The sequence below is a fragment of the Aspergillus ibericus genome (genome assembly GCF_003184845.1).
Source record: "Aspergillus ibericus CBS 121593 unplaced genomic scaffold BO80scaffold_1, whole genome shotgun sequence".
Lineage (NCBI taxonomy): Eukaryota > Fungi > Ascomycota > Eurotiomycetes > Eurotiales > Aspergillaceae > Aspergillus > Aspergillus ibericus.
The window spans coordinates 1,013,829-1,036,199 of NW_020292099.1; the positions used below are offsets into that span (position 1 = coordinate 1,013,829).

General features: G+C 47.4%; 12 protein-coding genes across 12 annotated transcripts; 6 read left to right on the forward strand and 6 right to left on the reverse strand.

Annotated features, from left to right (window-relative positions):
- Positions 1 to 1,321: 1,321 nt before the first annotated feature.
- On the reverse strand, positions 1,322 to 3,676 carry BO80DRAFT_420583 (YccV-like-domain-containing protein). Its single transcript, XM_025718399.1, has 5 exons — positions 3,557 to 3,676; positions 2,916 to 3,491; positions 2,699 to 2,852; positions 1,646 to 2,649; positions 1,322 to 1,592 (listed from the first exon to the last, which is right to left on the reverse strand). The coding sequence occupies exons 2-5, from the start codon at positions 3,326 to 3,328 to the stop codon at positions 1,418 to 1,420; spliced, it is 1,746 nt and encodes a 581-aa protein (XP_025580622.1). The 5' UTR covers positions 3,329 to 3,491; positions 3,557 to 3,676; the 3' UTR covers positions 1,322 to 1,417.
- BO80DRAFT_396002 (putative C2H2 finger domain protein) lies at positions 3,444 to 5,401 on the forward strand (the record flags this gene model as incomplete). The annotated part of the gene is made up of 2 exons (XM_025717333.1): positions 3,444 to 3,699; positions 3,874 to 5,401. Exons 1-2 carry the CDS (start codon positions 3,581 to 3,583, stop codon positions 5,399 to 5,401), a joined length of 1,647 nt encoding a protein of 548 aa, XP_025580623.1. The 5' UTR covers positions 3,444 to 3,580.
- A 282-nt stretch (positions 5,402 to 5,683) lies between these two features.
- Positions 5,684 to 7,678, reverse strand: BO80DRAFT_343297 (putative R3H and G-patch domain protein; the record flags this gene model as incomplete). Its single annotated transcript, XM_025715227.1, has 4 exons — positions 5,684 to 6,137; positions 6,215 to 6,588; positions 6,659 to 6,774; positions 6,994 to 7,678. The coding sequence occupies 4 exons, from the start codon at positions 7,676 to 7,678 to the stop codon at positions 5,684 to 5,686; spliced, it is 1,629 nt and encodes a 542-aa protein (XP_025580624.1).
- Positions 7,679 to 8,302: 624 nt separating this feature from the next.
- On the forward strand, positions 8,303 to 10,380 carry BO80DRAFT_7701 (cysteine protease ATG4). Its single transcript, XM_025724775.1, has 5 exons — positions 8,303 to 8,721; positions 8,773 to 9,081; positions 9,132 to 9,300; positions 9,355 to 9,582; positions 9,640 to 10,380. The coding sequence occupies exons 1-5, from the start codon at positions 8,541 to 8,543 to the stop codon at positions 9,995 to 9,997; spliced, it is 1,245 nt and encodes a 414-aa protein (XP_025580625.1). The 5' UTR covers positions 8,303 to 8,540; the 3' UTR covers positions 9,998 to 10,380.
- BO80DRAFT_420586 (histone H2B family protein) lies at positions 9,981 to 10,953 on the reverse strand. Its single transcript, XM_025718400.1, has 4 exons — positions 10,773 to 10,953; positions 10,649 to 10,720; positions 10,508 to 10,595; positions 9,981 to 10,456 (listed from the first exon to the last, which is right to left on the reverse strand). Exons 1-4 carry the CDS (start codon positions 10,945 to 10,947, stop codon positions 10,366 to 10,368), a joined length of 426 nt encoding a protein of 141 aa, XP_025580626.1. The 5' UTR covers positions 10,948 to 10,953; the 3' UTR covers positions 9,981 to 10,365.
- A 534-nt stretch (positions 10,954 to 11,487) lies between these two features.
- Positions 11,488 to 12,468, forward strand: BO80DRAFT_420587 (histone H2A). Its single transcript, XM_025718401.1, has 4 exons — positions 11,488 to 11,627; positions 11,684 to 11,772; positions 11,826 to 12,029; positions 12,082 to 12,468. Exons 1-4 carry the CDS (start codon positions 11,575 to 11,577, stop codon positions 12,138 to 12,140), a joined length of 405 nt encoding a protein of 134 aa, XP_025580627.1. The 5' UTR covers positions 11,488 to 11,574; the 3' UTR covers positions 12,141 to 12,468.
- BO80DRAFT_498419 (NADH dehydrogenase [ubiquinone] 1 beta subcomplex subunit 9) lies at positions 12,250 to 13,212 on the reverse strand. Its single transcript, XM_025724132.1, has 5 exons — positions 13,025 to 13,212; positions 12,839 to 12,971; positions 12,698 to 12,776; positions 12,597 to 12,638; positions 12,250 to 12,537 (listed from the first exon to the last, which is right to left on the reverse strand). Exons 1-5 carry the CDS (start codon positions 13,042 to 13,044, stop codon positions 12,509 to 12,511), a joined length of 303 nt encoding a protein of 100 aa, XP_025580628.1. The 5' UTR covers positions 13,045 to 13,212; the 3' UTR covers positions 12,250 to 12,508.
- Positions 13,213 to 13,519: 307 nt separating this feature from the next.
- On the forward strand, positions 13,520 to 15,540 carry BO80DRAFT_343879 (putative dihydrolipoamide succinyltransferase; the record flags this gene model as incomplete). Its single annotated transcript, XM_025715250.1, has 11 exons — positions 13,520 to 13,704; positions 13,761 to 13,819; positions 13,884 to 13,955; positions 14,005 to 14,060; positions 14,146 to 14,490; positions 14,568 to 14,960; positions 15,016 to 15,075; positions 15,134 to 15,188; positions 15,240 to 15,307; positions 15,365 to 15,436; positions 15,496 to 15,540. The coding sequence occupies 11 exons, from the start codon at positions 13,520 to 13,522 to the stop codon at positions 15,538 to 15,540; spliced, it is 1,410 nt and encodes a 469-aa protein (XP_025580629.1).
- Positions 15,541 to 15,603: 63 nt separating this feature from the next.
- On the reverse strand, positions 15,604 to 16,892 carry BO80DRAFT_7789 (uncharacterized protein). Its single transcript, XM_025724777.1, has 2 exons — positions 16,531 to 16,892; positions 15,604 to 16,471 (listed from the first exon to the last, which is right to left on the reverse strand). The coding sequence occupies exons 1-2, from the start codon at positions 16,697 to 16,699 to the stop codon at positions 15,762 to 15,764; spliced, it is 879 nt and encodes a 292-aa protein (XP_025580630.1). The 5' UTR covers positions 16,700 to 16,892; the 3' UTR covers positions 15,604 to 15,761.
- A 718-nt stretch (positions 16,893 to 17,610) lies between these two features.
- BO80DRAFT_440182 (protein-L-isoaspartate O-methyltransferase) lies at positions 17,611 to 18,570 on the forward strand (the record flags this gene model as incomplete). Its single annotated transcript, XM_025721110.1, has 2 exons — positions 17,611 to 17,712; positions 17,944 to 18,570. The coding sequence occupies 2 exons, from the start codon at positions 17,611 to 17,613 to the stop codon at positions 18,568 to 18,570; spliced, it is 729 nt and encodes a 242-aa protein (XP_025580631.1).
- Positions 18,571 to 18,869: 299 nt separating this feature from the next.
- Positions 18,870 to 20,505, reverse strand: BO80DRAFT_343353 (DnaJ and TPR domain protein; the record flags this gene model as incomplete). Its single annotated transcript, XM_025715231.1, has 2 exons — positions 18,870 to 19,460; positions 19,528 to 20,505. 2 exons carry the CDS (start codon positions 20,503 to 20,505, stop codon positions 18,870 to 18,872), a joined length of 1,569 nt encoding a protein of 522 aa, XP_025580632.1.
- Positions 20,506 to 20,684: 179 nt separating this feature from the next.
- Positions 20,685 to 22,352, forward strand: BO80DRAFT_396030 (putative mitochondrial translation release factor (RF-1); the record flags this gene model as incomplete). Its single annotated transcript, XM_025717334.1, has 3 exons — positions 20,685 to 20,802; positions 21,114 to 21,280; positions 21,333 to 22,352. The coding sequence occupies 3 exons, from the start codon at positions 20,685 to 20,687 to the stop codon at positions 22,350 to 22,352; spliced, it is 1,305 nt and encodes a 434-aa protein (XP_025580633.1).
- Between the last annotated feature and the right edge of the window lie 19 nt (positions 22,353 to 22,371).

Consider the following 22,371-nt stretch of genomic DNA (forward strand, 5'->3'; position numbering starts at 1 on the left):
AATAATACTAAAAAATATATTATTAAAAAAATCTTAAATAAGAAAAATATATCTTAAAAGAAATACATATATAAAAAAATATTTCTAATTAAATGGAAGGGATACACTATATTTATATAAAAATTAATAATTAAATTTTATAATATTAAGATTTATAAATATTAATATAATTTTATTTATTTAATCTTTTAAAATCTACTACGGGCTAGCTACGTCATAATAAAAAAAATAATAGTTAAAAGAAATTGGGTTCTATCAACTATCTAAAATTAGAATATCTATATTTTAATCTATCTAGTTCTAAACCTTAATCTAACAATATCTATAAAAAGAATAAAAATCTCTAAAGAAGATAGGAATCTCTAGAATAATAAAAAAATTTATTAATATTATAAAAAAAATCTTCTAAAAAGAGTTATCTATAAGAAAATCTAACTAGTCTATAGATTAGATAGTTTTTTTTCTAGCAAATTTAATTTCTTTACAGATTATTATACTTCACGTAGTCCACCCGGCTTCTTAGCCCGTCACATAAGATAAGACCTTAATCTAGACCATTCTATCACATTAGCAATCTACACGTATAAAATAATATTAAAATAGTGAAAAAAATTTATAAGAGATGATATGATATGGTAAGCTAGTATAAAAAAATAAGTTTATATAAAAATATATAAATTATAATATTATATTTCTTAAAGTATTATTATTAATTTCCTAGCTAATACTTTTTATAGATACTTATTATCTCTAAGAGGCTTATGGATTATATAGTTATAATATCTTATTAATTAAGATCTAGAAAAGATTATCTTAGATGTAGATATTTTTTATGATAGATTTATTATAAGTCTTATAAGGGTATGATCTCTTACAATTATTAATAATTATATTATAATATTCTATTAGATTCTTTTAAAATAATAAAAAAGATTTTTTATATATTAATTAATAAAGATTAATCTACGATATAAATATAAGTTATTATAATTATTAAATAATACTTATATAGTATTTATAACTAATTTCTTATTTAATTAATAGACTATCTATCCTAAAAAGTAGATCCTATCATAAGTTATTTATTATTAGATAGCTTTTTAATGAATTTGATTTTTTTTGATTATTATTATTTGTGTAATTATTAGGCTTCTTAGCCTGTGATAGTCAGAGCCTTATACTTAGCCTGTGACAGTTATAGATTATATATTATGAAATAAAAAAATTAAAATTATAAATAAATTTGTAGCTTAAATTAATTTTTATATTAATCACGGGTATTTTTGAAGTAGGGTTCTAGAAATATATAATTATATGGTCATAAGGATTCCTGGGTATACTGTAACACTATTAAATATTTTAAGCTATGTTCACCCTTATACACACAGGCTTTGATTATATCACGCCAATCCCTGTACTAATCCTCTGGATACTCATCCTTGATGTTACTGACAAACGTTCTGGTTTCTTCATCCCATTTTTTGAAATGTTTCCCTGCTACTGCAACAAGTGTCGGTGGCAAGTCGGAAAACTCGGGATTCATGAGCTCAATGTTTTCCTCGGCCACGTAACGGACACTTTTATCCTCGACTCTGACAGCGCAGTTAGCTTGATGATTGCAACCCCAACTAAGGCCAAAACCTACAATACATGATAGAAACTTTGGTGCCTGCCACCTTGTAAGCGGTCTATTCCCATCCTTCTCATCCATTGCTCCCCCGCTCCGCATTCTGTGTCCCAGCCCGTTATGATGGCTTGGTAATCATACCGACGATGCCTGAAAACCTGCCCGACCTGGTACTTGATTTTCGTCCGCTGAGAGAAGCGCCGTTTGACCTGTTTTGGTATTTCGTCTACCGCCCTCATCACATGGAGACTCTCCAAAATATGCTCATATTCAGGCATTCCACGAAGCAGCGGCGTGACGTACTGTTCAACCAGGTGTATATCCGATGGGAATTCAGTAGCAAGCAGTTCCATTAGCCATAGCAGGTTATGTCTTATTTCCGTTGGCCGAGCAAGATCCGAAAGCAACATAGAAGACCAAATTGCAGCGTATTTGGCACCCACGACGTCCACTGGTTCCAGGCGCCTATTTGGGAACTGAGCCATATGTTGCACTGAATTCATGATATTCTTGCTGCATCGAAGGACGATTTCTGATGGGCGGGATTCGCCTAGAAAGTTCGCTTGTTCAACTGCAGTAGCGCCTAAGAAGTTCAGCTGGTATTCCAAATCCGTAACTGGCGTCTCCCTCTCTGAGCGGAACGGGTCCATGTATATTGGGCTTCCTTGCGTCCCAACTTCAACTGCATTGCCGTCGACATCATGACCAATGGGCGGCATAACTATTACATGGACATGGAAAGGAAACCCACAGGGCCGGGCGTCGAGGCCAACCCGTCGAGCAATAGAACAATAGATAGTGGCAGATATCAATGGAAGAGAATTGTGTTGAGGGTCATTCAGAGCAATGCCGAGAAAGTTATGCTCCAAGCAATGGTATTCTTTCTCCGCATCAATGCCTGTCAGATTATTCGCTCTTAGGAACTTCGCAATAGCCCTAGCCTTATCACGAGACGCGAGTTGCTGTATACCTGGATAGTTGAGAGACATAAGCGAGGCGATTGAATCCAGCTCATTGCTTATCTGAGACGATATTAGACAAAATATTCTTTCAATTGTCAGAGTTACCCACCTCTTCCAAACTCCCGAAGTTGCTCCGCGGAATGAAAAGATCGAATGCGCCTAGTGCTCTATCTAGAGACACCTCCTCACCATTTCTCAGTCTAGCCCATTCTCGCACGGCGAGACTTCGATGGAGACAAGTCAAAAGCGCCTCCGCATAGTACCTTATATCGAAGCAATACAGTTAAAACAAAATATCATCACCCTAAAGTATAGACAGCACCAACCTCCTTGCTAAGTAATCCTCTGCCTCACAATCTACTTCAAGATTGTGTAAGAGGGCATCCTTGGCATCATACCCGAATCCTATTACCCTTCGAATCTTGTCGATTCTCCCTGTTTGATTTGCAAGAATATTGTCCAGAAGATGGCAAGTTGCTCGATACGTCAGGTGCCTTGATATATAGAGTGATTTCCAATCTACTGCGGAGATAGGGCCTGCGAGTTTCTCCGGCAGTTCATGCTCCTGCGCCCAATGTTTGAAGTGGCTTAGACAATAAAAACGCCATAATAAAGGCTCTGTTGTTACTCCGCGGAACCGGCGAGCCGTCTGTTCTAGAGCGGCAGTGGAACAGGGTGGGCAGTAGCAGAGAATGGAACGTAGCAACTCTTCAGGGAAGCAGTCAAGAGATGGAACCATTCCGGTGCATGTGGCACAGCAATAGATAACAGTGGGAACGAAGTAAAGCCTGCCCTATAGCTATGATAAGTTTGTGCCGCTCATATCCGTGCCACCCAGGTGTGTGTGAATCAGCGCCAAGCGTACTCTGAGAACTTGAGCGGAAAGTTTTGCCGTGTCATCCCTATCACATTTTATTAGTATAGACAATCACGACTGCATCTCACCCAAGGGTCAATATTTCATCACTTTTTGAGATTGCTCTTAAGACCCATGGGCCAGTTTCACTCCACGACCAACGGAAAGGGCACCGATCCTCCAGCCGGACCCCCAGATAAGAAACTCGATTATTATGAGCTATTACAGGTGAACTGGGACGCATCTGCAGAGGAGTAAGCTTGCCTTGTCTTTCCATTTGCTCAGTTTTTGTACACGCTAGTCATGTTAAACGAAGAATGAGGAACGAAAAGAAATAATGCCGAAGGTTTATGAGGTTTCGATAAAAGAAAAAGATGGAATGAGGTCAACGTATCCCAACGCCACTAACATCCCACGCTTACTTTTAGAATCAAAAAGGCATACAGAAAGAAGGCCCTCGAGTTGCATCCGGATAGAAATTATGGAAATGTGGAATATGCTACAAAGCTCTTTGCAGAGATTCAGTCTGCGTACGAAGTTTTGTCAGATCCTCAGGAGCGCTCATGGTACGATGCACATCGAGATGTCTTGTTAGGAAGCCAGACTGGCACCGGAGTGTCTGAAGTTGCGAGTAATTTGCGCATGACCACAGCAGACGACATTTATAGGGTCTTTTCAAGCTTCAGCCCACAAATGGAATTTTCAGATGCCTCGGATGGATTCTATGGCGGTCTCCGTGAGATATTCTCTCGTCTTGCGATGGAAGAGGAGATCGCATGCCGCGGGCAAAACTCGGATATAACTGCCTACCCTACATTTGGATGTCACAGTGATGACTTTGAGGGGGTTGTTCGCCCATTCTATGTCGTGTGGGGGGGCTTTTCTACAAGCAAGTCTTTCGCTTGGAAAGATGTTCATCGATACTCAGAAGCTCCGGACCGCCGTGTCCGTAGGCTGATGGAGAAGGAAAACAAGCGCCTGAGGGATGAGGGCATCCGTGAATTCAATGATGCCGTTCGATCGCTCGTAGCTTTTGTGAAAAAGCGCGATCCGCGATACAAGTCCAATACCCAAAGTGAATCACAACGCCAAGAATTTCTTCGACAATCAGCTGCAGCACAAGCTGCCAAATCACGAGCAGCAAACCAAGCTAGGCTACGAGACCATATCACACAAGACTGGGCAAAGTCAGAAGACCTTGAAGACGACGAGTCAGTGAGTTCTGAGGCTGAAATGGAGTACTTTGACTGTGTTGTTTGTCGGAAAAGTTTCAAGAGTATGAAGCAGCTTGAAGCACATGAGCGGAGCAAGAAACACATTAAAGCTATCAAGCAGCTTCAAAAGGAAATGAGGCATGAAAATAAAGAGCTGGGCCTAGAGGAGGATCCGTCGGAGTATGAAGCACAGGCCACAATAACAATCCCCTACGAATATGGGTCAGTTACTGCATTAAAGCCCGACGATCCATCATTTGCATCTCCTTCGCCCGACGCGGTCCCCGGCGACAATGACACTGAAAGTTGTTTAGCCCCCCATAGAAACACTGGCGATGGAATTGATTCATGGGTGAATACAGAGCATGTGTCGCAAATGAGTCTACAGGAAAATTCAAATCCAACTTCAGAAGATGAATTGGACTATGTGTCAAGGGACATTATCGAGGGTCGGCTCCAATTGACAGATCATCTAACACGGGATACAACAGATGCGGCGGGTGGATTGTCTCAGAATCTCTCTGGTCTAGATCTTAGTGCCTCCCAATCAACGATCCACAAAATAGGGAAAGCCAAACAGAAGCGCATGAAAAAAGACCAAAAGATAAAGGACCAGTCTCAAGACATGAAATGTGCTACTTGCAGCGCTTCCTTTCTCTCTCGAACCCAATTGTTTTCCCATATCAGGGAGTTTGGTCACGCGCAGCCTCAAAGAGTTACCCAACATAAGAAAAAGAATTGAGAACTACACGGGAGTGGCGCTCCATAACGCTTGAAATAGATCTAGTCCAGCTCTCCTTAAAACTGGCCTTTGTGCAATGCCCACAGCCTCCAACACACACCAACATAGCTTTCGTTGTAGCAAGCCCTTCTGACTCAGGGTTCAATTACAATGAGCTTTCTTTTGCAGGCGCGATGCGGTTGTGATTCAAGATCGCCTAAAAGACTCCTCGTTCATCTGATGTTGCTCAGTGTCAAGTACCGTAGCCATAACTTGCTTCAGTTGTGATATCCCACCGGTTACTTATCCTAACCCGGCTCTCGAATTCTTTACAACATGTGCAACTGGAAGCAAGATACCCTTATTATTCGTTGCGCCAAGAGGGGTACCAGTGCTCCATCCCATTTTCTCAAGCATAGCCCTTCCCTTGTTTTCTGCACCGATTTCAGGTGCTGACCCTCCGACAACATCGCCATCCATGTAGGAAACAGATGCATCAGGGCGACCACGGCGGGGCTTACTGGACTTGCTTGATTTCAAGTCCCTAGGGTTGTATCCACGTTGGCCGTGTCCTTTGTGCAGTATCCGGTCCATTTGAGCTATCGTTTTGGGTGTATGTACCGGAGTTCGGGATGTTTTATGCACAATTGGAAACCTAGATGATCCCTTGCCTCGGGATTGTGAGCTCAAGGATAAGGCATTGGCCAGTTCGTGAACCAATTTGCGGTGCTGCTTAGACATCGGAGGTAGAGCCAAACTATATGGAGATTCAGTGTTAGTCATCGTATCACGAAAGCAGTATGCGTTCCGGTGGGGAGGAAGAAGGGGAAGCACCTGTTCCTTGACGATAAGAGGAAATGACGAATCTCGGATTTTAAATCCTCAAAGCCTATTCCATTTGCATATTTCATTTTCAGAACAGGATCCTGGCGGTTCCGACCAAGCAGTCCCTGCGAACGTAGCTCTTCACGTTGTTTCTTCCTGGCCTTCTTCTTTGCCCTGTCGTTCTGCCAGGCATTTACCAGTTCAGATTCAAGTTCGCTGTCCGAGAGTGTGATGTCTAAAGCACGGCTTTTCCCTTTGGACCTCTTTTTCACACTGGGTCGGTTGAAGTCCATAATATCAAATCCATAATAGGGATCGAACTCCAGTGCATCGGCAAAAGCCGTGGCTGATGCAAAGAATCCATTCTCGAAAGTATCAAGCGTCTGTATAAAGTCAATAGCAGAACCTTGTTGTGCTTTGCTTTATGGCATGAGCTTTTGAGGCAAATTGAACTGTGCGACTTACATCAAACTCATCCTTCTCCACGTTCTCTGTGTCGGAGACGCCAGATGAAACAGTTGACTCGCCCTCTGTTTGAAGATTCTGACCATGTGTGACTCCTTCTGCCGCTTCTTTCCTACGATCCTGCCCGAAGAAGTAGGCTTCAGGTTCATCACTCTCATGCGTTTTGTCTAGGGCCAGTCCGTCGCGTCGGAAGAAATTTTTATCTTGTCGGATTGCCGGAGTTTTTGCGGTTGCAAAAGCCACGGGTTCCACGCACATCATGGACGCTGTTGGGTCGCTGACTCGAGGGCCGTAATCTCGAGCTCTGGTCGCATGCGAAGCACTGTTAAATAATAGATAGTCGTCATCGATGTTCTCAATGTAGTCGGCGAGAATGTCATCCTCATCCCTTTTCCATTTTCTTTGGTTCTGCTTCTGTTTCTGGGCCCTAAGTGAGACGTAACCAAGCTGATCACCTCTTGTTCTCGAATGCGGTTCTATCGAATTATCCCTAGCAAAGGGCAACAAGTCGGGGTCAAATTGAGAGGAGTCATGTACTGGTTGAATGTGATTGTCTTCTTTTTTATGCCGTGGACTCCTGGCGGCAGTCGTGTTGCTTTGCGTCTGCCTTTTGATCGGGGGGGTTTTGCGATCCTCTTGCTGGGTTTTCCGACCACGAAAAACGACTTCGTCTTCGCTAGAATCGACTAAAATCGGCGAATTAGTGCTAATTATCGAATCGGGCGTCGATTCAACATTGTAAACTGAGTCGACGCAGAGCGTTGGGGCCAGGTTTTCCGATGCAGGTTCTGGTGCCAATGTAGCCATCAGTTCAATATGATGCTGTGGGTCCAGTGTCACTTCGGGTTGAGTGGTTTCAACCAATTTTGCCGGATTCGGGGACTGGTGTCCATTTTCTTGATCGGGTTGCGGATCCTGTGCGCTCACAAACCGCACGATCTGGTGGCGAAGAGAGGTGCCCGTCCTCCAGAGATTCCGTCCTTCGGTGTTGCGCGCTTCTTGCTGCATTGTGAGCTGTCCATTGTGGTGGCCTTGCAGAGGTCAGTAAGCTTGGACGATTGAGTGCCATTATGAGCTGATGATACAGTACCTAGAAACTCATCCGCCCCTGTTCTCTGCTTTTTGTTCCGGGCTTTCGCCTTGGTGGAACGTGTCATTTTCGGCGGGACAGATCTCTGTCTATCCGTATCTATTATGACATGGAGTACTCCGTATGGTGGTCGGGTTGCAAAGGTCAGCAGTGGCCGAACAACACTTTTCGTGCCTCAGATTTCGTCCTTATGTAAGCTTAGGGGGCGGTAAAGATAAAGGTTATCGGCGGTTTCACCAAATGTATGGGGTCTCGTGGGGACCCTTCATGCCCTCGAACACAGTAATCTCTTTAATAAAATAAAATATCGAAGACTACAAGCCATATCATGTCATCTGATTGTGTCGTGACCTTTCTTACGATGTCCTGCCGGGATCATGGCTACCCCCACGAACTTTCCACCATGTAGAACTGCCACAGTCCTCCTAGCTTACCTCGTGACTACTGCTAATGCACAGATAGTGTATGACCCCTCTTGGTCGGGTTAAGCCTCGTTCTTCAGTTTTTCAACCCATTTAGTCACTACACCTTTGATATTGTCTCTTGTTGACAGTCTATCTTGCCTTTCTTCATACCTCCACGGTTCCACTACGGTCTCTTTCGCTGGATTTATGACTTCGATTTCCGTATAATCGAACGGGCCGAGGATAATATATAATACTATCCATCAGAGAGTGACGTACCGCCACACCCACCACTCTGCTCCACTCCACCACTGCTAGGATACCACACCTGTGCGACCTGGGGTGGCACCACCTATATACCAGGACGAACGCAGCCATGAACAGTGTGGATATAGGACGATGCAGCAAACGCATCGTACAGTACCTCTGGGATCCAGAACCCAAGAATGACGAAGATCCAAATGCATCTATTTGGTGTCTGGGAATAGAGTACCCTCCTGATCATCAGGATACACCCTCCGAGAGGAAGACACGTAAGGCTCTGCAGGATCATAATGGTACATCTGACGAGATTCACTTGATCCGAACTATAACTAATACGGTCTCAGCAGACAACAGCGACTCCTGGCAGAACGCACCAGAGACGGCAAGGTACCAGAAAAGAACAGACCATACCTGGCCAGAGTCATTCCTCTCAGACTTCGAGTCTAAAATCTGGATGACCTATCGATCAAACTTCCCCCCGATACCGAAGCTCGAGGGCGGCGACATGAATGCATCAATGACACTGGGGGTACGCCTGAGAAGCCACCTAGTAGATACGCAAGGTTTCACGTCTGATACTGGCTGGGGTTGTATGATACGATCCGGTCAGAGCCTGTTGGCAAATGCAATGTCTATGTTGCTTTTAGGGCGGGGTATTGTTTTCCGCACGTGTTACTTGGACAATATGCTAACACACCGCAAGGTTGGCGACGCGGGGAGAGTTCCAAAGAAGAAGCGCAATTGCTGTCGCTTTTCGCTGACGTGCCAAGTGCCCCTTTCTCAGTACACCGTTTTGTAAAACATGGGGCAGAGTCTTGCGGTAAATACCCAGGTGAATGGTTTGGGCCTTCTGCGACTGCTAAATGTATAGAGTATGTGGTGTGCTCCACTGAAAACAATGAATGATGGACTGAAAAATAAAACAGAGCGCTCTCATCCCAATGTGAACACCCAGTGCTCAAAGTATACGTTACGAACGACACCTCAGAAGTCTACCAGGATAAATTCATGAGTGTCGCGTGCAACAACTTTGGTGCGTTTCAGCCCACCCTGGTACTTCTAGGGACGAGGCTTGGCATCGACCACATTACGCCTGTATACTGGGACGGCCTAAAGGCTGCCCTTCAATTTCCCCAATCGGTCGGGATCGCAGGGTATACTTCCACACACTAGCCGCATTTCTACCATACCAAAGCTGACGTCATTAACAGAGGACGCCCGTCGGCGTCTCACTATTTTGTTGGCGCCCAGGGGTCGCATCTATTTTACCTAGATCCACATTATACTCGTCCAGCGCTTCCAGTCCGGGAGGAAGGTGGATCGTACTCGGCAGAGGAAGTGGATACTTATCATACCCGGCGACTAAGAAGAATTCACCTAAAAGACATGGATCCGAGCATGCTTATAGGCTTCCTTATCCGCAACCAAGAAGATTGGTACGATTGGACCAACCGCGTACGAGCAGTTGAAGGAAGACCGATAATCCATGTGCTCAATGAAATGAATCCTGATCACGGTCAGGAAGCGGAAGCCCTCGATCAAGTGGAAGCATTGGATGATATTGAATAGTATTTGGGAATCGGGGATTGTGCAATAAAGTGGTTCATATGTAGCACCACTTCCACTAGTGCCAAAGCATCATTTACCAAACTCACTTTTCATCTCATGAACATGCAACTAAGCAATCTGATATTCGAATTCTGCTAGGGAAGGCAAATCCGCGCAACCAACCCCAGATCCGAGTTATGTTACACCGCATTCACGTCACGAAAACCATAAAAACATTTGGCCCAAGGGGAAAAAAGAAATAAAGCCATCCCATGACACATTAGAAATCCCGCGAACACCCTGTAACCCACCACCTCAAAACCTTAACTGATGACGAGGTAGCAAAAGAACAATCCTGCAGAAAGAAAAGAGAATAAAAACGAAAATGCTTATTTGGCAGACGACGAGTACTTCGTGACGGCCTTGGTGCCTTCCGACACTGCGTGCTTTGCCAGTTCACCGGGAAGGATAAGCCTCACACTGGAGCTGTTAGCCAACTGCGCCTCTCCCACTATGGTAGTCTTGACTTACGAGGTCTGGATCTCCCGTGAAGAGATAGTGGACTTCTTGTTGTAAGCGGCAAGTTTCGAGGCCTCGGTCGCAACACGCTCGAAGATATCTAAAACCTTCGAGTTAGACAGCTCATACAAGCATCTTCTGGTTGCAACATACCATTGACGAAAGAGTTCAGGATAGACATCGCACGGGTCGAGATACCAGTATCAGGGTGAACCTGCTTCAGGACTAAAAACGCGGTCAACTATTTGATCATAATTATTCCCGACTAATGACTTACCCTTGTAGATGTAGGACGAGTAGGTCTCCTTTCTGGTCTTTCCACGCTTCTTCTTATCGCCAGAGGCGGCGGCGGCAGTCTTCTTGCCGGCTTCCTTCTTCTCAGCGGGGGCCTTGCCGCCAGCCGGGGCCTTGCCACCGGTGCTGGGCTTCTTCTCAGCAGCTTTGGGAGGCATGTTGTTGAAAGGTCGAAATTAGTGATGAGAAATGAAGAAGGTTGATGATGCACGTGAATATCTCGTTGTGTTGATGTGAGTGGAGGATAGAATGAGTAGGAGAACAAGAATGATGGAGACGCGGTGACGAGGGGAGGCGCGCTACTTATACTAGCTCGCAAATACCCAGTTGATCCTGAGTCCGTGAAAGAAGCAGAATTTCGATACGGTCACAGATATGTATGATCTGTATGATTAGATGAGGGAAAACGCGTCAGTCACAGCGGAAAGTTGACTAAGATCACGCTAGCATGACTGTATTGAAACAAGACTAATTAATTACCGCACCTTACCACTTATAGAACGGCCACGCGCGGAATCATACCAAATGTTTCTTTGCCAAGCTATGGGTGCGCCGGAGAATGATCTCTTTTGTGATTGGCTGGCCCCGCTAAGCGAGAGGGTGATCTGAAAGGCTCCCGGGTAGTCCAACGTCACCCCGATCGCGTTGTTATATATGTCCTCCGCTCCCTCGCGTTGGCTGACAACCCTTTAACACCGTATCCTGCTCATCACCATCGTCATTTTATCGCCTTCGCGTCACTAATAGCATAACTACCTTCTCATAATCTCACTCTATCCGACAAAATGACCGGAGGCAAATCTGGAGGCAAGGCCAGCGGCAGCAAGAACGCCCAGTCGTATGTCACCTTGCACGATTCGGGAGGATCAAAATAAAACTAACGAAGAATTACAGCCGCTCGTCTAAGGCCGGTCTCGCCTTTCCCGTTGGACGTGTCCACCGTCTCCTCCGCAAGGGTAACTATGCTCAGCGTGTCGGTGCTGGTGAGCCTATCAATACTCTCGTCTTCCGAAATCAAGACTAATGTCCCTGCAAGGTGCCCCCGTTTACCTTGCTGCCGTTCTTGAATATCTCGCTGCTGAGATTCTCGAGTTGGCTGGAAACGCCGCTCGCGACAACAAGAAGACTCGTATCATCCCTCGTCACCTTCAGCTCGCCATTCGCAACGATGAGGAGCTGAACAAGCTCTTGGGTCACGTCACCATTGCCCAAGGTGGTGTTCTTCCCAACATTCACCAAAGTGAGTTGCGATCTCGATATGCATCGATCAATACGATACTAATGCCGCACAGACCTTCTGCCCAAGAAGACCCCTAAGAGTGGAAAGGGACCGGGAAGCCAGGAGCTGTAAACAATTTCTTTTTAATTTGGGTTCTCTGATTCGGCGCGGTTTGGTTCTCTTATTGATGTGATAACGGGGTTCTGGTCGGAACGTTTATGGCTCTGCGTTTTCTTTTATAGTTTATGGTTGTACATTATGTCTACGGACATGGAATGATACCGACAGCATTTTCATGGATTCAAGTTTCCTTCCGATTAGAGTGTGGGCAGCATGTCTTCGGCCCAGAATGGCCAATGATGTCTTCCGGATTGGTTTTTCCAATGTTGGGGCTCGTATGGGCTTCCCAAGCAGGGGGTAGTAGTAGACCAGTCAGTTTTATTCCATGTATAGAACTATCGGACAGGATGGTCTGCGTAAGGCAGTTAATATGGCGATATTCAGTGGTGCGCGGCGCTTTCCGAAGCAACTGAAAGATTTCTTAGAGTCAATAGATTGACCTCTTTCAGCATGGTTATGTTCACTTACGGGGCAATTGGGGAGCGGGAAGGTTCCTCTCGTATTTGCTGCCTTCAAAGATATCAGACAATTATGACCTGCGTAAGTTGGAGGGCTCTTGTCACACTCACCACCTGGAGCGGTAGGCGCGCGATAAGGATCGGGATGTTTCCAGGTCTCCAGTAATTTCTCTGTCTCTTGAAGCAATACCTGCGAGATCCACTATCAGTTTGCTAAACGCAGAATGCAGAGCATACGGAACTAACGCTTACCTTTTGCTGACGAGGGTCACGAACGTCCTTATTGGCCTCAAAGAGTGAGCGAATATACACTGCCTGTCCTCTCCAGATCTGTCGGTGGACGGCCCAATCAAGGGCAAGTTTCAAAGACCGTCGGTATAGGGAACTGTACAACAAGGTCAGCATATATTCTCTCCGCTCTTCCTTCGATCAACTTACGCGCCAGCGTTGAGAGGCATTGTGGCTCTGCAGCAATTCTTTCAGGAGAACTGTCCTTTCCCTTTGTTTCTTATTGGGGGGGAGGGGGTGGCTAAATAGGGTGGTGCACAAGAAATTGTCGGGCGCGATCTTTGGAGCTCTGAACGAATGCCAGCTCGTTCAGCTGCTTAGCCGTTAATGATCCTCGGCGGGTCGAAGAAAGTACCAAGTTGGCGTACTCCGTTTCCCGAACAAGCGTAATAATAATACTCCGTTCATTTGCCGGGCGCAGGGAATGCAGGCGCCGCTGAGGGAAATTCCGGTTGTCTCGGCCCGGGCTTGAGACTGACATAAGTTTCGTCACTCTGCAATCCCGACAGGAAATACCCATAGGACTGGAACCCGGCAAACAACCTATCCACTCTTAACGGGTTTACCTGTTCTCCCACATAACAAAGCCACTATTCTATAAGCTTTATCTCAGGTCTACAAACTGATCCATCTAATCAAGTCATCATGGCTTCTCGATTACCGTTTCACCGTCTTTCCGAGCAACATCTGAGGGCTCTCCCTCGACACGCCAGCACCCCCCGCAGCCTCTATATCAGCTGTTGCAGGAACTTCACGTCCGTCGCGCTCCAGAATTGCGCTAAGGGCTCTCTCAGACCAACTTCAAGACTCCAGCAAGTCGCGGTTCTCGGGTTAGTGACCATCAATCTTGAGTTTTATGACAATGGATTACTGATCCCCCTCATAGTTCTAACGTCTCTCGCTTCAACATCGCTCCATTCGGGCGATCTCAAATCAGAACTTACGGTATCACGGTCCTCCTCCTTCTTTGCCAGACGTCGCTCTAATAAAAGCTGTTGTCTTTCGATAGCGGACACTATTGTTAAGGTTCCGCAGATGGCGGAATCGATTACCGAGGGGACATTGAAGCAATTTTCTAAGCGTAAGATACAGGCGCTCGATCCACTTCAATACACTAACACTATCTCAAGAGGTTGGCGACTATGTCGAGCGGGATGAGGAGATTGCGACCATCGAAACCGACAAGGTAAGCGACGAGCGGAAGTGACAACCACTTAGGCACCCTGCGCACGCCCTTCAGGACTTCACAAGCAGTGGCTCACTCCTCACAGATTGATGTGTCCGTCAATGCTCCAGAGTCCGGCACAATCAAAGAGCTCCTCGTGAGCGAAGAGGACACGGTTACGGTTGGGCAAGACCTCATTAAGCTGGAGCTTGGAGGTGCCCCTGAAACCAAGAAAGAAGAGGCAGCCGAAAAGCCAGCAGCGCCAGCCGCTGCTGATAAGCCCACAGCTTCAGAACCCGAACAACCTAAAGTACCGGAAGCATCCAAAGCTTCGTCTGAGAAGGCTAGAACACCCGAGCCCAGTCCCTCGAAGAAAGCAGAGCCAACGGCTACCAAGTCGCAGGCCCCTGAGGATGTGAAACCCAGCGTTGGTGGTCGCGAAGAGCGGAGGGTATGTACCGAATCAACGCCCATGTCTCTCGTTTGTTCTGTCTTCCTGCTAACATGATAAAATCCGTTGTCCTATAGGTGAAAATGAACCGGATGAGATTGAGAATTGCGGAACGTTTGAAGCAGTCCCAGAACACAGCAGCTTCGCTTACTACGTTCAATGAAGTCGACATGTCCTCTCTGATGGAATTTCGGAAGTTATACAAGGAGGATGTTTTGAAGAAGACCGGAGTGAAGCTTGGATTCATGAGCGCCTTCTCTCGTGCTTGTGTTCTGGCTATGAAAGACGTTCCTGCAGTCAATGCCTCTATCGAGGGCCCCAATGGCGGAGACACCATTGTTTACCGCGATTACGTGGACATTAGCGTGGCCGTTGCTACCGAGAAAGGTCTCGTGACACCAGTGGTCCGCAACGCGGAAACCATGGACCTTGTCGGCATTGAGAAGGCCATTGCGGACCTTGGGAAGAAGGTTGGGAAATCAGAGCAGGCCTACATTATACCTTGCTAATAGTTTTGGTTGCCAGGCTCGTGACAACAAGTTGACTATTGAGGATATGGCTGGAGGCTCCTTCACCATTAGCAATGTGAGTACACCGTTGCCTACCAATAAGAGCTCTGCTTGGATATTGACACTTCTTTTAGGGCGGAGTCTTCGGATCTCTGATGGGCACCCCGATTATCAACCTCCCACAGACAGGTAGGTCTAGATCTTTGCAGGTCAATCGGATATATGTCTAACTTTATCAAGCTGTTCTTGGGCTCCACGCAATCAAGGACAAGCCGGTGGCTGTGAACGGTAAAGTTGAGATTCGCCCCGTATGTTACCACTTTTCTGGAAATGAATACAGTACTAGCCGCTAATTTTGTGAGCAGATGATGTATCTCGCCCTGACCTATGATCACCGTCTCTTGGACGGCCGCGAGGCTGTAACTTTCCTGGTCAAGGTCATTCATCCACCTTAAAATGTTTGCTATGGACTAGATGCTAATCTTGACTAATGCAGGTCAAGGAATACATCGAAGACCCTCGTCGCATGTTGCTGGGCTAAATATCCTTTACCGAATTAGATCTTCGGTAGTGGAGTGTTTGCGCCCCATTTCACGCCTTGTTTCGAAACAACTTGTAGACTAACCATTCTGTATGGAGCTAGCAGTTGATATCACAAATTTCAATTGTTGCCCACTGCATTCCTCACGCTTTAGCCACTGTGCAATATTCATCTCCAGGTTTGGATTGTCATGTAGACACATGCCGGGCCATTTTTTGTCGTCAAAGTCCCACCTTGTCTCTCAATTTTTGGGTCTCTTCGCGGCTGAGTCCACCAAGTTTTCCTCTTTCTAGCTGTATGAGTATCGGTGGGTCTAGCATCTTCATCAAATCAGTGAGGAAACAATGTACTGCACGGGAAATGCCATTGTCGCGAGGCATCTTCCACACATCGGGTGGAAGATCGATGGGTAACCGAACATAGCTGAGGTATTCGGTACTCAGTTGGTTCGACCCATGTTCTAAAGTTTCGCGCAAGCGTCCAATGACACGGTGTGCACATTCGCTGTACCCGTCCCGCGGCTGGGTACCCATCGTGCAATACTCGTTTAACGCAGCTTGCTTGATTAATTCCGTAGCGATATCAGTGTGTCCCTCCGGCAATTTATTGTTCGAAACAAGGCAAAGTCTGACGAATTTGTCCAGCAAGTTGTAGGATCTGTTCGATGCTGCCGTCCAGCAATTGGTAATGTGGGATTCTTTATCCTGGTGGGGGCGATGCAGGGGTGATAGGCGTCTTCGGGTGTCCGTCCCAATGGACTCTGCTCCTTCGCTTGAGCGATAATTCCCTTGCGACAGTTCGACAGCCGGCGCTCCACTTTGTTCCAGAAGCACATGGCCATCACAGAACAACTGCGCAAATTCTAGAACATGGATCTTGATGTGTATATCCTGGGAGAAAAGATCCGGGTGTAGGAGTACAGCCCTGATAGCTGTGGATGAAGCGTCAATATCCTTCACTCACTGTCAGATGCGTGGTGGGTTTCCATACTGTCGATGGTATTAAGGTTCCAGCTGAGGTCCCAGTTATGAGACTGCTGTCCCTCACTCTTGGCTGCCCCATGGCACAGGACTAGGTCAATGGTGATGCATAGAAGATAGTCCAGTATCATCAAGTTTACTTCTATTTGGGTGTCCGGGTCTGCTGTTGGAAATTCCATTGTGGGAAGAGGCAAGAGTTTGGCACCAAAGCCATTATGTTATGTCTGGTTGTATGATGACTGAGTAGTGGTCACTGACTCACTGTCAACAGGTGATGACAAGGCATCCTCACCGCAGGTACTGGTAGGCTAGGCGAGCTGTGAATTTTCAGTGATGAAACCTTAGTACAAGAGCTGGCAGACCCAGTTGTCGCCAGCATTACTCCGTACGAAGAATTAAAGGGTGGATCATCCGGGCGCAGCTTACTTAAGCCCCTACCTGGTAGTTAACTAACTAGTTAACTAACTGTATCCTTTGTCGGTAGCTGTGTCTCAAGTCTAGGCGATTGATCTATGGACCTTGAGATGACTGGAGGGTCCTGGTTCCCAGGGCACATCCGATTGCTTTTGCAGGAAAGTACAGTGAAGTGATGTGTGCTGTTTATCAACTACTAGTATGTTAAACACGCATGCCAGCATACTCATATATATGTATACTATATATATCCACATGTATATCCACGTTCATGATAGCGCGCATTAAGTCCAGCCTGCTGATGGTCAACTCACAGGCAGGCCACCCCTAACAGGCACATTACTCTGCCGATATCCAGAGCCTACATCTGTTCAGAGTGCCCAAACCCACCAGCAAACTGGGTGTGTACAAACCGTGGGCGTACACGTGACCGTCGGTGGACCAACGTTACCATGTCGTCATACCTACTTTGGCTATCCAGACAAGAGATTTTGCCGTACCTATAGCTGGCACAAGTATTCTCATCGCTTTGACAAGCATAAGTCCGAGAGTTCGGACATCCCTTGCCTGCTACATTGATTTCTGGATTAGGAAACCATCTGTGTGTCATATGTTCAAGCAGTTACACATAGGTGCAGCCTTATCATCCACAAAGTTCCTGCGAAAGTCCATATCAATGGCGTGGTACTGTTCCGGCTCCACGAATAGCGAGCTGATCGAGAACCTGTCCAGAACGGGCCTGATAAAAGATGAGAGAGTGAAGAAGGCCATGTTAGGCGTGAGCATCTACTATCTTTTCATCCCCCAGACACATTGGGACTGCATGCATCCTGGCCTGATCTTTCCCCCTAGCGAAGAGACGTTTCACCCATCAACTCCAAGAAAGAGCTGACTTCCCTCACCTCTACCCTAAGAGTCACGCACCCCTCACTGGATGGGCAGATGGATAGGGCATAATCTGACACACCCTTTGTTATTGCCTGGATCGGTTTTCTGACCGAGACACAAGGTTGACCGCGCCCACTACGCGCCCTCGAGGCCATATTCGGATTCACCGCAGCCCATTGGCCATGGAGCAACCATCTCTGCTCCCCACATGCATGGCCATGCATGTGAATATCTCATCGATTTCCTCCTACCCGGATCGCGTGTGTTGGACATCGGATCTGGATCGGGCTATTTGACCCATGTTCTCGCCAACCTCGTGATGGGTGCTTCCTCCGCGAACGGAACCACTGGTCAGGTCATAGGAGTAGACCACATCCCGGAGCTGGTAGACCTGGCATGCGACAACATGCGTAAATCAAAGCAGGGGCGCAGTTTCCTTGAGTCTGGAAGTGTGAAATTTGTCACCGCGGATGGTCGCCTGGGTTGGAAAGAAGGCGCACCATATGACGCCATTCATGTTGGCGCGGCCGCAGAAAAACTTCATCCTACACTCGTTGAGCAGCTTCGCGCTCCCGGACGGATGTTCATTCCTGTTGATGCGGAATACGATGGGCGTGCTGAAGGTAGCCTTGAATTGGGTGGGGGTCAATATATCTGGGTAGTTGATAAGAGGGAGGATGGGTCAATCCACAAAGAAAAAGTGTTCCAGGTCAGCTACGTTCCCCTGACCGACCGCCCGGGAACATGAGAAACATGTCTGTTTACTTCCCCCCTTTGCTGCATCGGAGACAACAAATGTAAAAATAGCACAAAATTCTGCTCGCACCAATCGATTCCTTTGACCCCATGTACCTAATCCTGAGATCTCGCGACGGTATGTGAATATCAATATTCAATGAGAACATCTGTCTTGGTAGGCCGGGGGATATCTATGATACAAAGTGCGTGCTGTTCTGCCAGAGAAATATGGGAGAGAAAGCTAGAACAAGAGATCACGAAAGAACCAAGTCCAGAATGCATTCAACAATCTGAAGTCCTAGTTTGGCTTCAGCGGAAAGGGAAACCACCGGGGAAGTTGAACCCCTGCCCCGAGAACTTGAACTGTGGGCCGCCTTGCTGGAAGAAGAATTGCTGACCACCACCCTGCCCAAAAGGGCTTCCTTGGAACGGCCTGCCCCTTTGTGACTCGGGATCGTTGGGGTCATCACCGCTGTCGTACCGAGTGCGCAGTTCAGCGTCTGACAGTACCTCGTAAGCTTCATTGATAGAGGCCATCTTCTTTTCAGCCTCCTCCTTGGTGACACCCTGGGAAATAGCCTTATCAGGGTGATGCTGTTTCGTAAGCTGTCGGTAAGCACGCTTAATCGTCTTATCGTCCGCATCACGGCTGACACCCAGGACTTTATAGTAGTCTTTCTGCTTGGAGCGTTTCTGTAGAACATGGGCCTTTTGCAGAAGTGCCTGAACTTCCTTAGAACTGGAATGGTGTTCTTTGGCTTGGTTGAGCAGAATTATAGCATCATCAAATCGGTCTTCGTCAATAGCAATTTGACTCTTGAAGAGAAGCCCTGCGAGGGAATGCGGATCCAAATCTAAAGCTTGGGAGCAATAAGAAGAAGCCCGTTTGGTCATTTGTGCCTGTTCAAGTATAATTAGACATATGTTGCATTCTAGAATGACCAGCGGAAGATAAGTGGCAACAAACCTCACGGAAAGCTTCGCAGGTCTGCTCGATCAGTGAAGTATAAAGGCTGCTGGGGGCAGCTGGATGAATGTGACCAGCTTCTTTTGCCTGCTCGACATCTCTCTGCACATCATCAAGGAGGCCGCTTTCGCCACCAGCGCCTACCAGCATATTGATAGCATTGTTGTACTTCCGTGAGTCCATAACGTCTTTCAATTTCTGTAACTGTTTTACAAGTTGTTTCTCCCTTCGATAGAGGCGGTTGCATGGTTTTGAGTCGGGATCGGAGTGTAGACATTTGCGAATTTGTGAGATACCTCGATCACTGTCCCCCAACGCATAAAAAAGGGTCGAGGATATCTGCAAATATGGCTCTAACGAGCTTGGAGATATCTGCAGAACGTGAAGAAGATCGCTGATCCCCTGCTCCAATTCGCCCGTCTCAAAGCGACAATGTGCTCGAGTCCGCCGGAGGCTTAAAGACATGGGTGCTTTGGATAGAGCCGCATTTGCTTGACTGACGCAGACATCCCAAGCTCCACGGGTTTCCGCTTCAAGCGCGGCCGACGCAGCGTCACGCGATGCCTGGAGTTCTTGATACTCCGGAGCTGACTTCTTACCAGCTTTATCAAGATCGTCCAATGCACCCGCCCAATCAGCAGAGTTGGCCCTAAGGCGTGCCCGCTGAAGAAGAGCGCTTTCAAAATCCGGCTTCAGATGCAGAACCCGGTCGAAGTCTTCCAAAGCCAGCGAGCTCCTGCCCAGGGACAGATATGCTGCACCCCTTTGGAAAATCGTCAGATAATTTGCTGGATCTCTGGTCACAGCTGCATCGAAATACAGCAAAGCCTCACGGGGGGAGCCTCCTGCAAGGTGTGTTTTTGCAGAAGCAATCAAAGATGACAGTGGTGTGTCGGGCGATATATGAGATGACTGCAGACCATGACCAGCCGACAGAAATGCCAGGAAGACCGCAAGGAAACCGAGAGATAGGTGCATTTTGTTTTGCCGCCGGCGAGGCGCTAGAAATCGGGCTGAAGATGAGGACGAGGGGCAATTATGATAAGAAGATCATAGTAGCCCAGGACTCGTAGCCAGCATAAAACGGCGGCCGATAATGAACGTAAATGGAGCGTGAGGGACCTTGGAGAGGTCGGATAGCAATTTACATATTATCAATGCCAACGACAGCCGCCAGGACACTATCGTTGTTCATCAAAGGGGGGGCCGGAGTAGAGAGGCTCGGAGGCTGGATTCACATCTTCCAGTCTGGCCTTTACGCCAGCCTGACATACGGTAATATTACTGAGTGTTTGATCGACGTATCGCCGTGTTACCGAGTACCCGTACTTACACAGTACTCTTTCGCATTCGTATGCGCCGAATCCTGATCTTACCCGAGGCAACAGCTTGGACCGACAATTACTGCTCGGTAGAATATGTTCAACGCTCCGTGGGTGTGCTCTCGATGTTTTGCGCGGTCTGCTATTAGAATTGGTTCCAACTCGCGCCTGTCTTTACAGCGCCGGGGCCTGAAGACAGGTCTGCATCACCCGCATGCCTTTTCTGTCCGCCGTCGAACAGGAGACTGACGCGACCTGCGCCAGATTCCGGCCTTTCGCCAGCCTTGTTGGCACGCGCCCGCTCTTTATCCAACGAGCATTCTACCCTGTCGGCGCATTTGGCGGAGGCCTTCGATGCGAAAGTTGCAAAGCGAGTCGGTGAACTTGCACCAATTGCAAACACCCTGAAAGAATGGGATCATGCAAATAATGTGCGTGGTTCCCTAATGCTTATGTGTATTCGGCCCTGTTGACAGGTTGCAGTCCATGTCAGAGTTGCAGTCCTTGCTTAATGACCCCGATACCGATGCTGAGCTGAGGTCGCTAGCGGTGGAGGATTTGGAGAGCAGCAAAGTTACACTGCCTACTATAACGGATAATTTGAAAAAGGCCCTTATCCCTCGCCACCCCTTCGCAGACCTCCCGTGCTTGCTTGAAATACGTCCCGGAGCCGGGGGAGATGAGGCGGGCCTTTTCGCTTTTGAGGTATTGAGGATGTATATCGCCTTCTGCTCACGTCATGGTTTTCGTTATAGCATCTTAAAGCAGGAAGTCGCAGACGGCCCCTCCGAGGATCGTCTGAGCGAAGCGGTACTGGAAGTCGACGCAGATGGGGCTTATGACATTTTGAGAACTGAGTCGGGCGTACACAGAGTACAGAGGGTTCCAGCTACGGAGGCAAAGGGCCGCACACATACCAGCGCAGTTAGCGTGATGATCCTCCCGAGTTTCCCGGAATCTGGAAGCGGCCTGGATAGTTCACTCAATTTCGAGGATCCGAACAGTGACTATTATGTTGATCCTCAAGAGGTTCGAACAGAGAAGATGCGAGCCAGTGGCGCGGGTGGTCAGCATGTAAACAAGACAGAATCAGCCATTCGGTTGACCCATGTACCAACGGGTATTGTTGTATCGATGCAAGACTCACGGTCTCAACATGCCAATCGAAAGAAGGCATGGCAAGTCTTACGGGCGAGATTGGCTGAAGCAAGACGGGAAGCCCGGGAACAGGAATTAGTTGAGCTAAGGCGAGGGGCGATGGGGGGTGTGGCTCGGATGGGACGTGGTGACAAAATCCGAACTTATAACTACGGTCAAAATCGCTGCACAGATCATCGCAGCGGCATCACCATACACAACCTGGATGGTGTTCTTGACGGCGGCGTGGGTCTAGAAACCGTAATGGATAGCGTACGGACATGGCTGGTCGACCGCGAGATAGCAGCCATGGCTGTTGAAGAATCGGTCAAGGACAAGGGAGGACTGCCAGCTCAACAGCGATAGGATCTGAGTATCATTAGTG

What these genes read in the sequence shown, in the direction of transcription:
- BO80DRAFT_420583 (XM_025718399.1), bottom strand. Translation starts at nt 3,328, where the DNA reads ATGGTTCCATCTCTTGACTGCTTCCCTGAAGAGTTGCTACGTTCCATT. An exon ending in GAGGATTACTTAGCAAGGAG is followed by an intron (nt 2,853 to 2,915) that starts GTTGGTGCTGTC and finishes CTTCGATATAAG; the next exon opens with GTACTATGCGGAGGCGCTTT. An exon ending in ACTTCGGGAGTTTGGAAGAG is followed by an intron (nt 2,650 to 2,698) that starts GTGGGTAACTCT and finishes ATATCGTCTCAG; the next exon opens with ATAAGCAATGAGCTGGATTC.
- BO80DRAFT_7701 (XM_025724775.1), top strand. Translation starts at nt 8,541, where the DNA reads ATGAACAGTGTGGATATAGGACGATGCAGCAAACGCATCGTACAGTAC. An exon ending in GGCTCTGCAGGATCATAATG is followed by an intron (nt 8,722 to 8,772) that starts GTACATCTGACG and finishes ATACGGTCTCAG; the next exon opens with CAGACAACAGCGACTCCTGG. An exon ending in GCGACTGCTAAATGTATAGA is followed by an intron (nt 9,301 to 9,354) that starts GTATGTGGTGTG and finishes AAAATAAAACAG; the next exon opens with AGCGCTCTCATCCCAATGTG.
- BO80DRAFT_420586 (XM_025718400.1), bottom strand. Translation starts at nt 10,947, where the DNA reads ATGCCTCCCAAAGCTGCTGAGAAGAAGCCCAGCACCGGTGGCAAGGCC. An exon ending in CTCGTCCTACATCTACAAGG is followed by an intron (nt 10,721 to 10,772) that starts GTAAGTCATTAG and finishes CCGCGTTTTTAG; the next exon opens with TCCTGAAGCAGGTTCACCCT. An exon ending in CCTGAACTCTTTCGTCAATG is followed by an intron (nt 10,596 to 10,648) that starts GTATGTTGCAAC and finishes CGAAGGTTTTAG; the next exon opens with ATATCTTCGAGCGTGTTGCG.
- BO80DRAFT_420587 (XM_025718401.1), top strand. Translation starts at nt 11,575, where the DNA reads ATGACCGGAGGCAAATCTGGAGGCAAGGCCAGCGGCAGCAAGAACGCC. An exon ending in TGCTCAGCGTGTCGGTGCTG is followed by an intron (nt 11,773 to 11,825) that starts GTGAGCCTATCA and finishes TGTCCCTGCAAG; the next exon opens with GTGCCCCCGTTTACCTTGCT. An exon ending in TCTTCCCAACATTCACCAAA is followed by an intron (nt 12,030 to 12,081) that starts GTGAGTTGCGAT and finishes AATGCCGCACAG; the next exon opens with ACCTTCTGCCCAAGAAGACC.
- BO80DRAFT_498419 (XM_025724132.1), bottom strand. Translation starts at nt 13,044, where the DNA reads ATGCCTCTCAACGCTGGCGC. An exon ending in GTGACCCTCGTCAGCAAAAG is followed by an intron (nt 12,777 to 12,838) that starts GTAAGCGTTAGT and finishes TGGATCTCGCAG; the next exon opens with GTATTGCTTCAAGAGACAGA. An exon ending in TCCCGCTCCCCAATTGCCCC is followed by an intron (nt 12,538 to 12,596) that starts GTAAGTGAACAT and finishes GAAATCTTTCAG; the next exon opens with TTGCTTCGGAAAGCGCCGCG.
- BO80DRAFT_7789 (XM_025724777.1), bottom strand. Translation starts at nt 16,699, where the DNA reads ATGGAATTTCCAACAGCAGACCCGGACACCCAAATAGAAGTAAACTTG. An exon ending in GAACCTTAATACCATCGACA is followed by an intron (nt 16,472 to 16,530) that starts GTATGGAAACCC and finishes CTTCATCCACAG; the next exon opens with CTATCAGGGCTGTACTCCTA.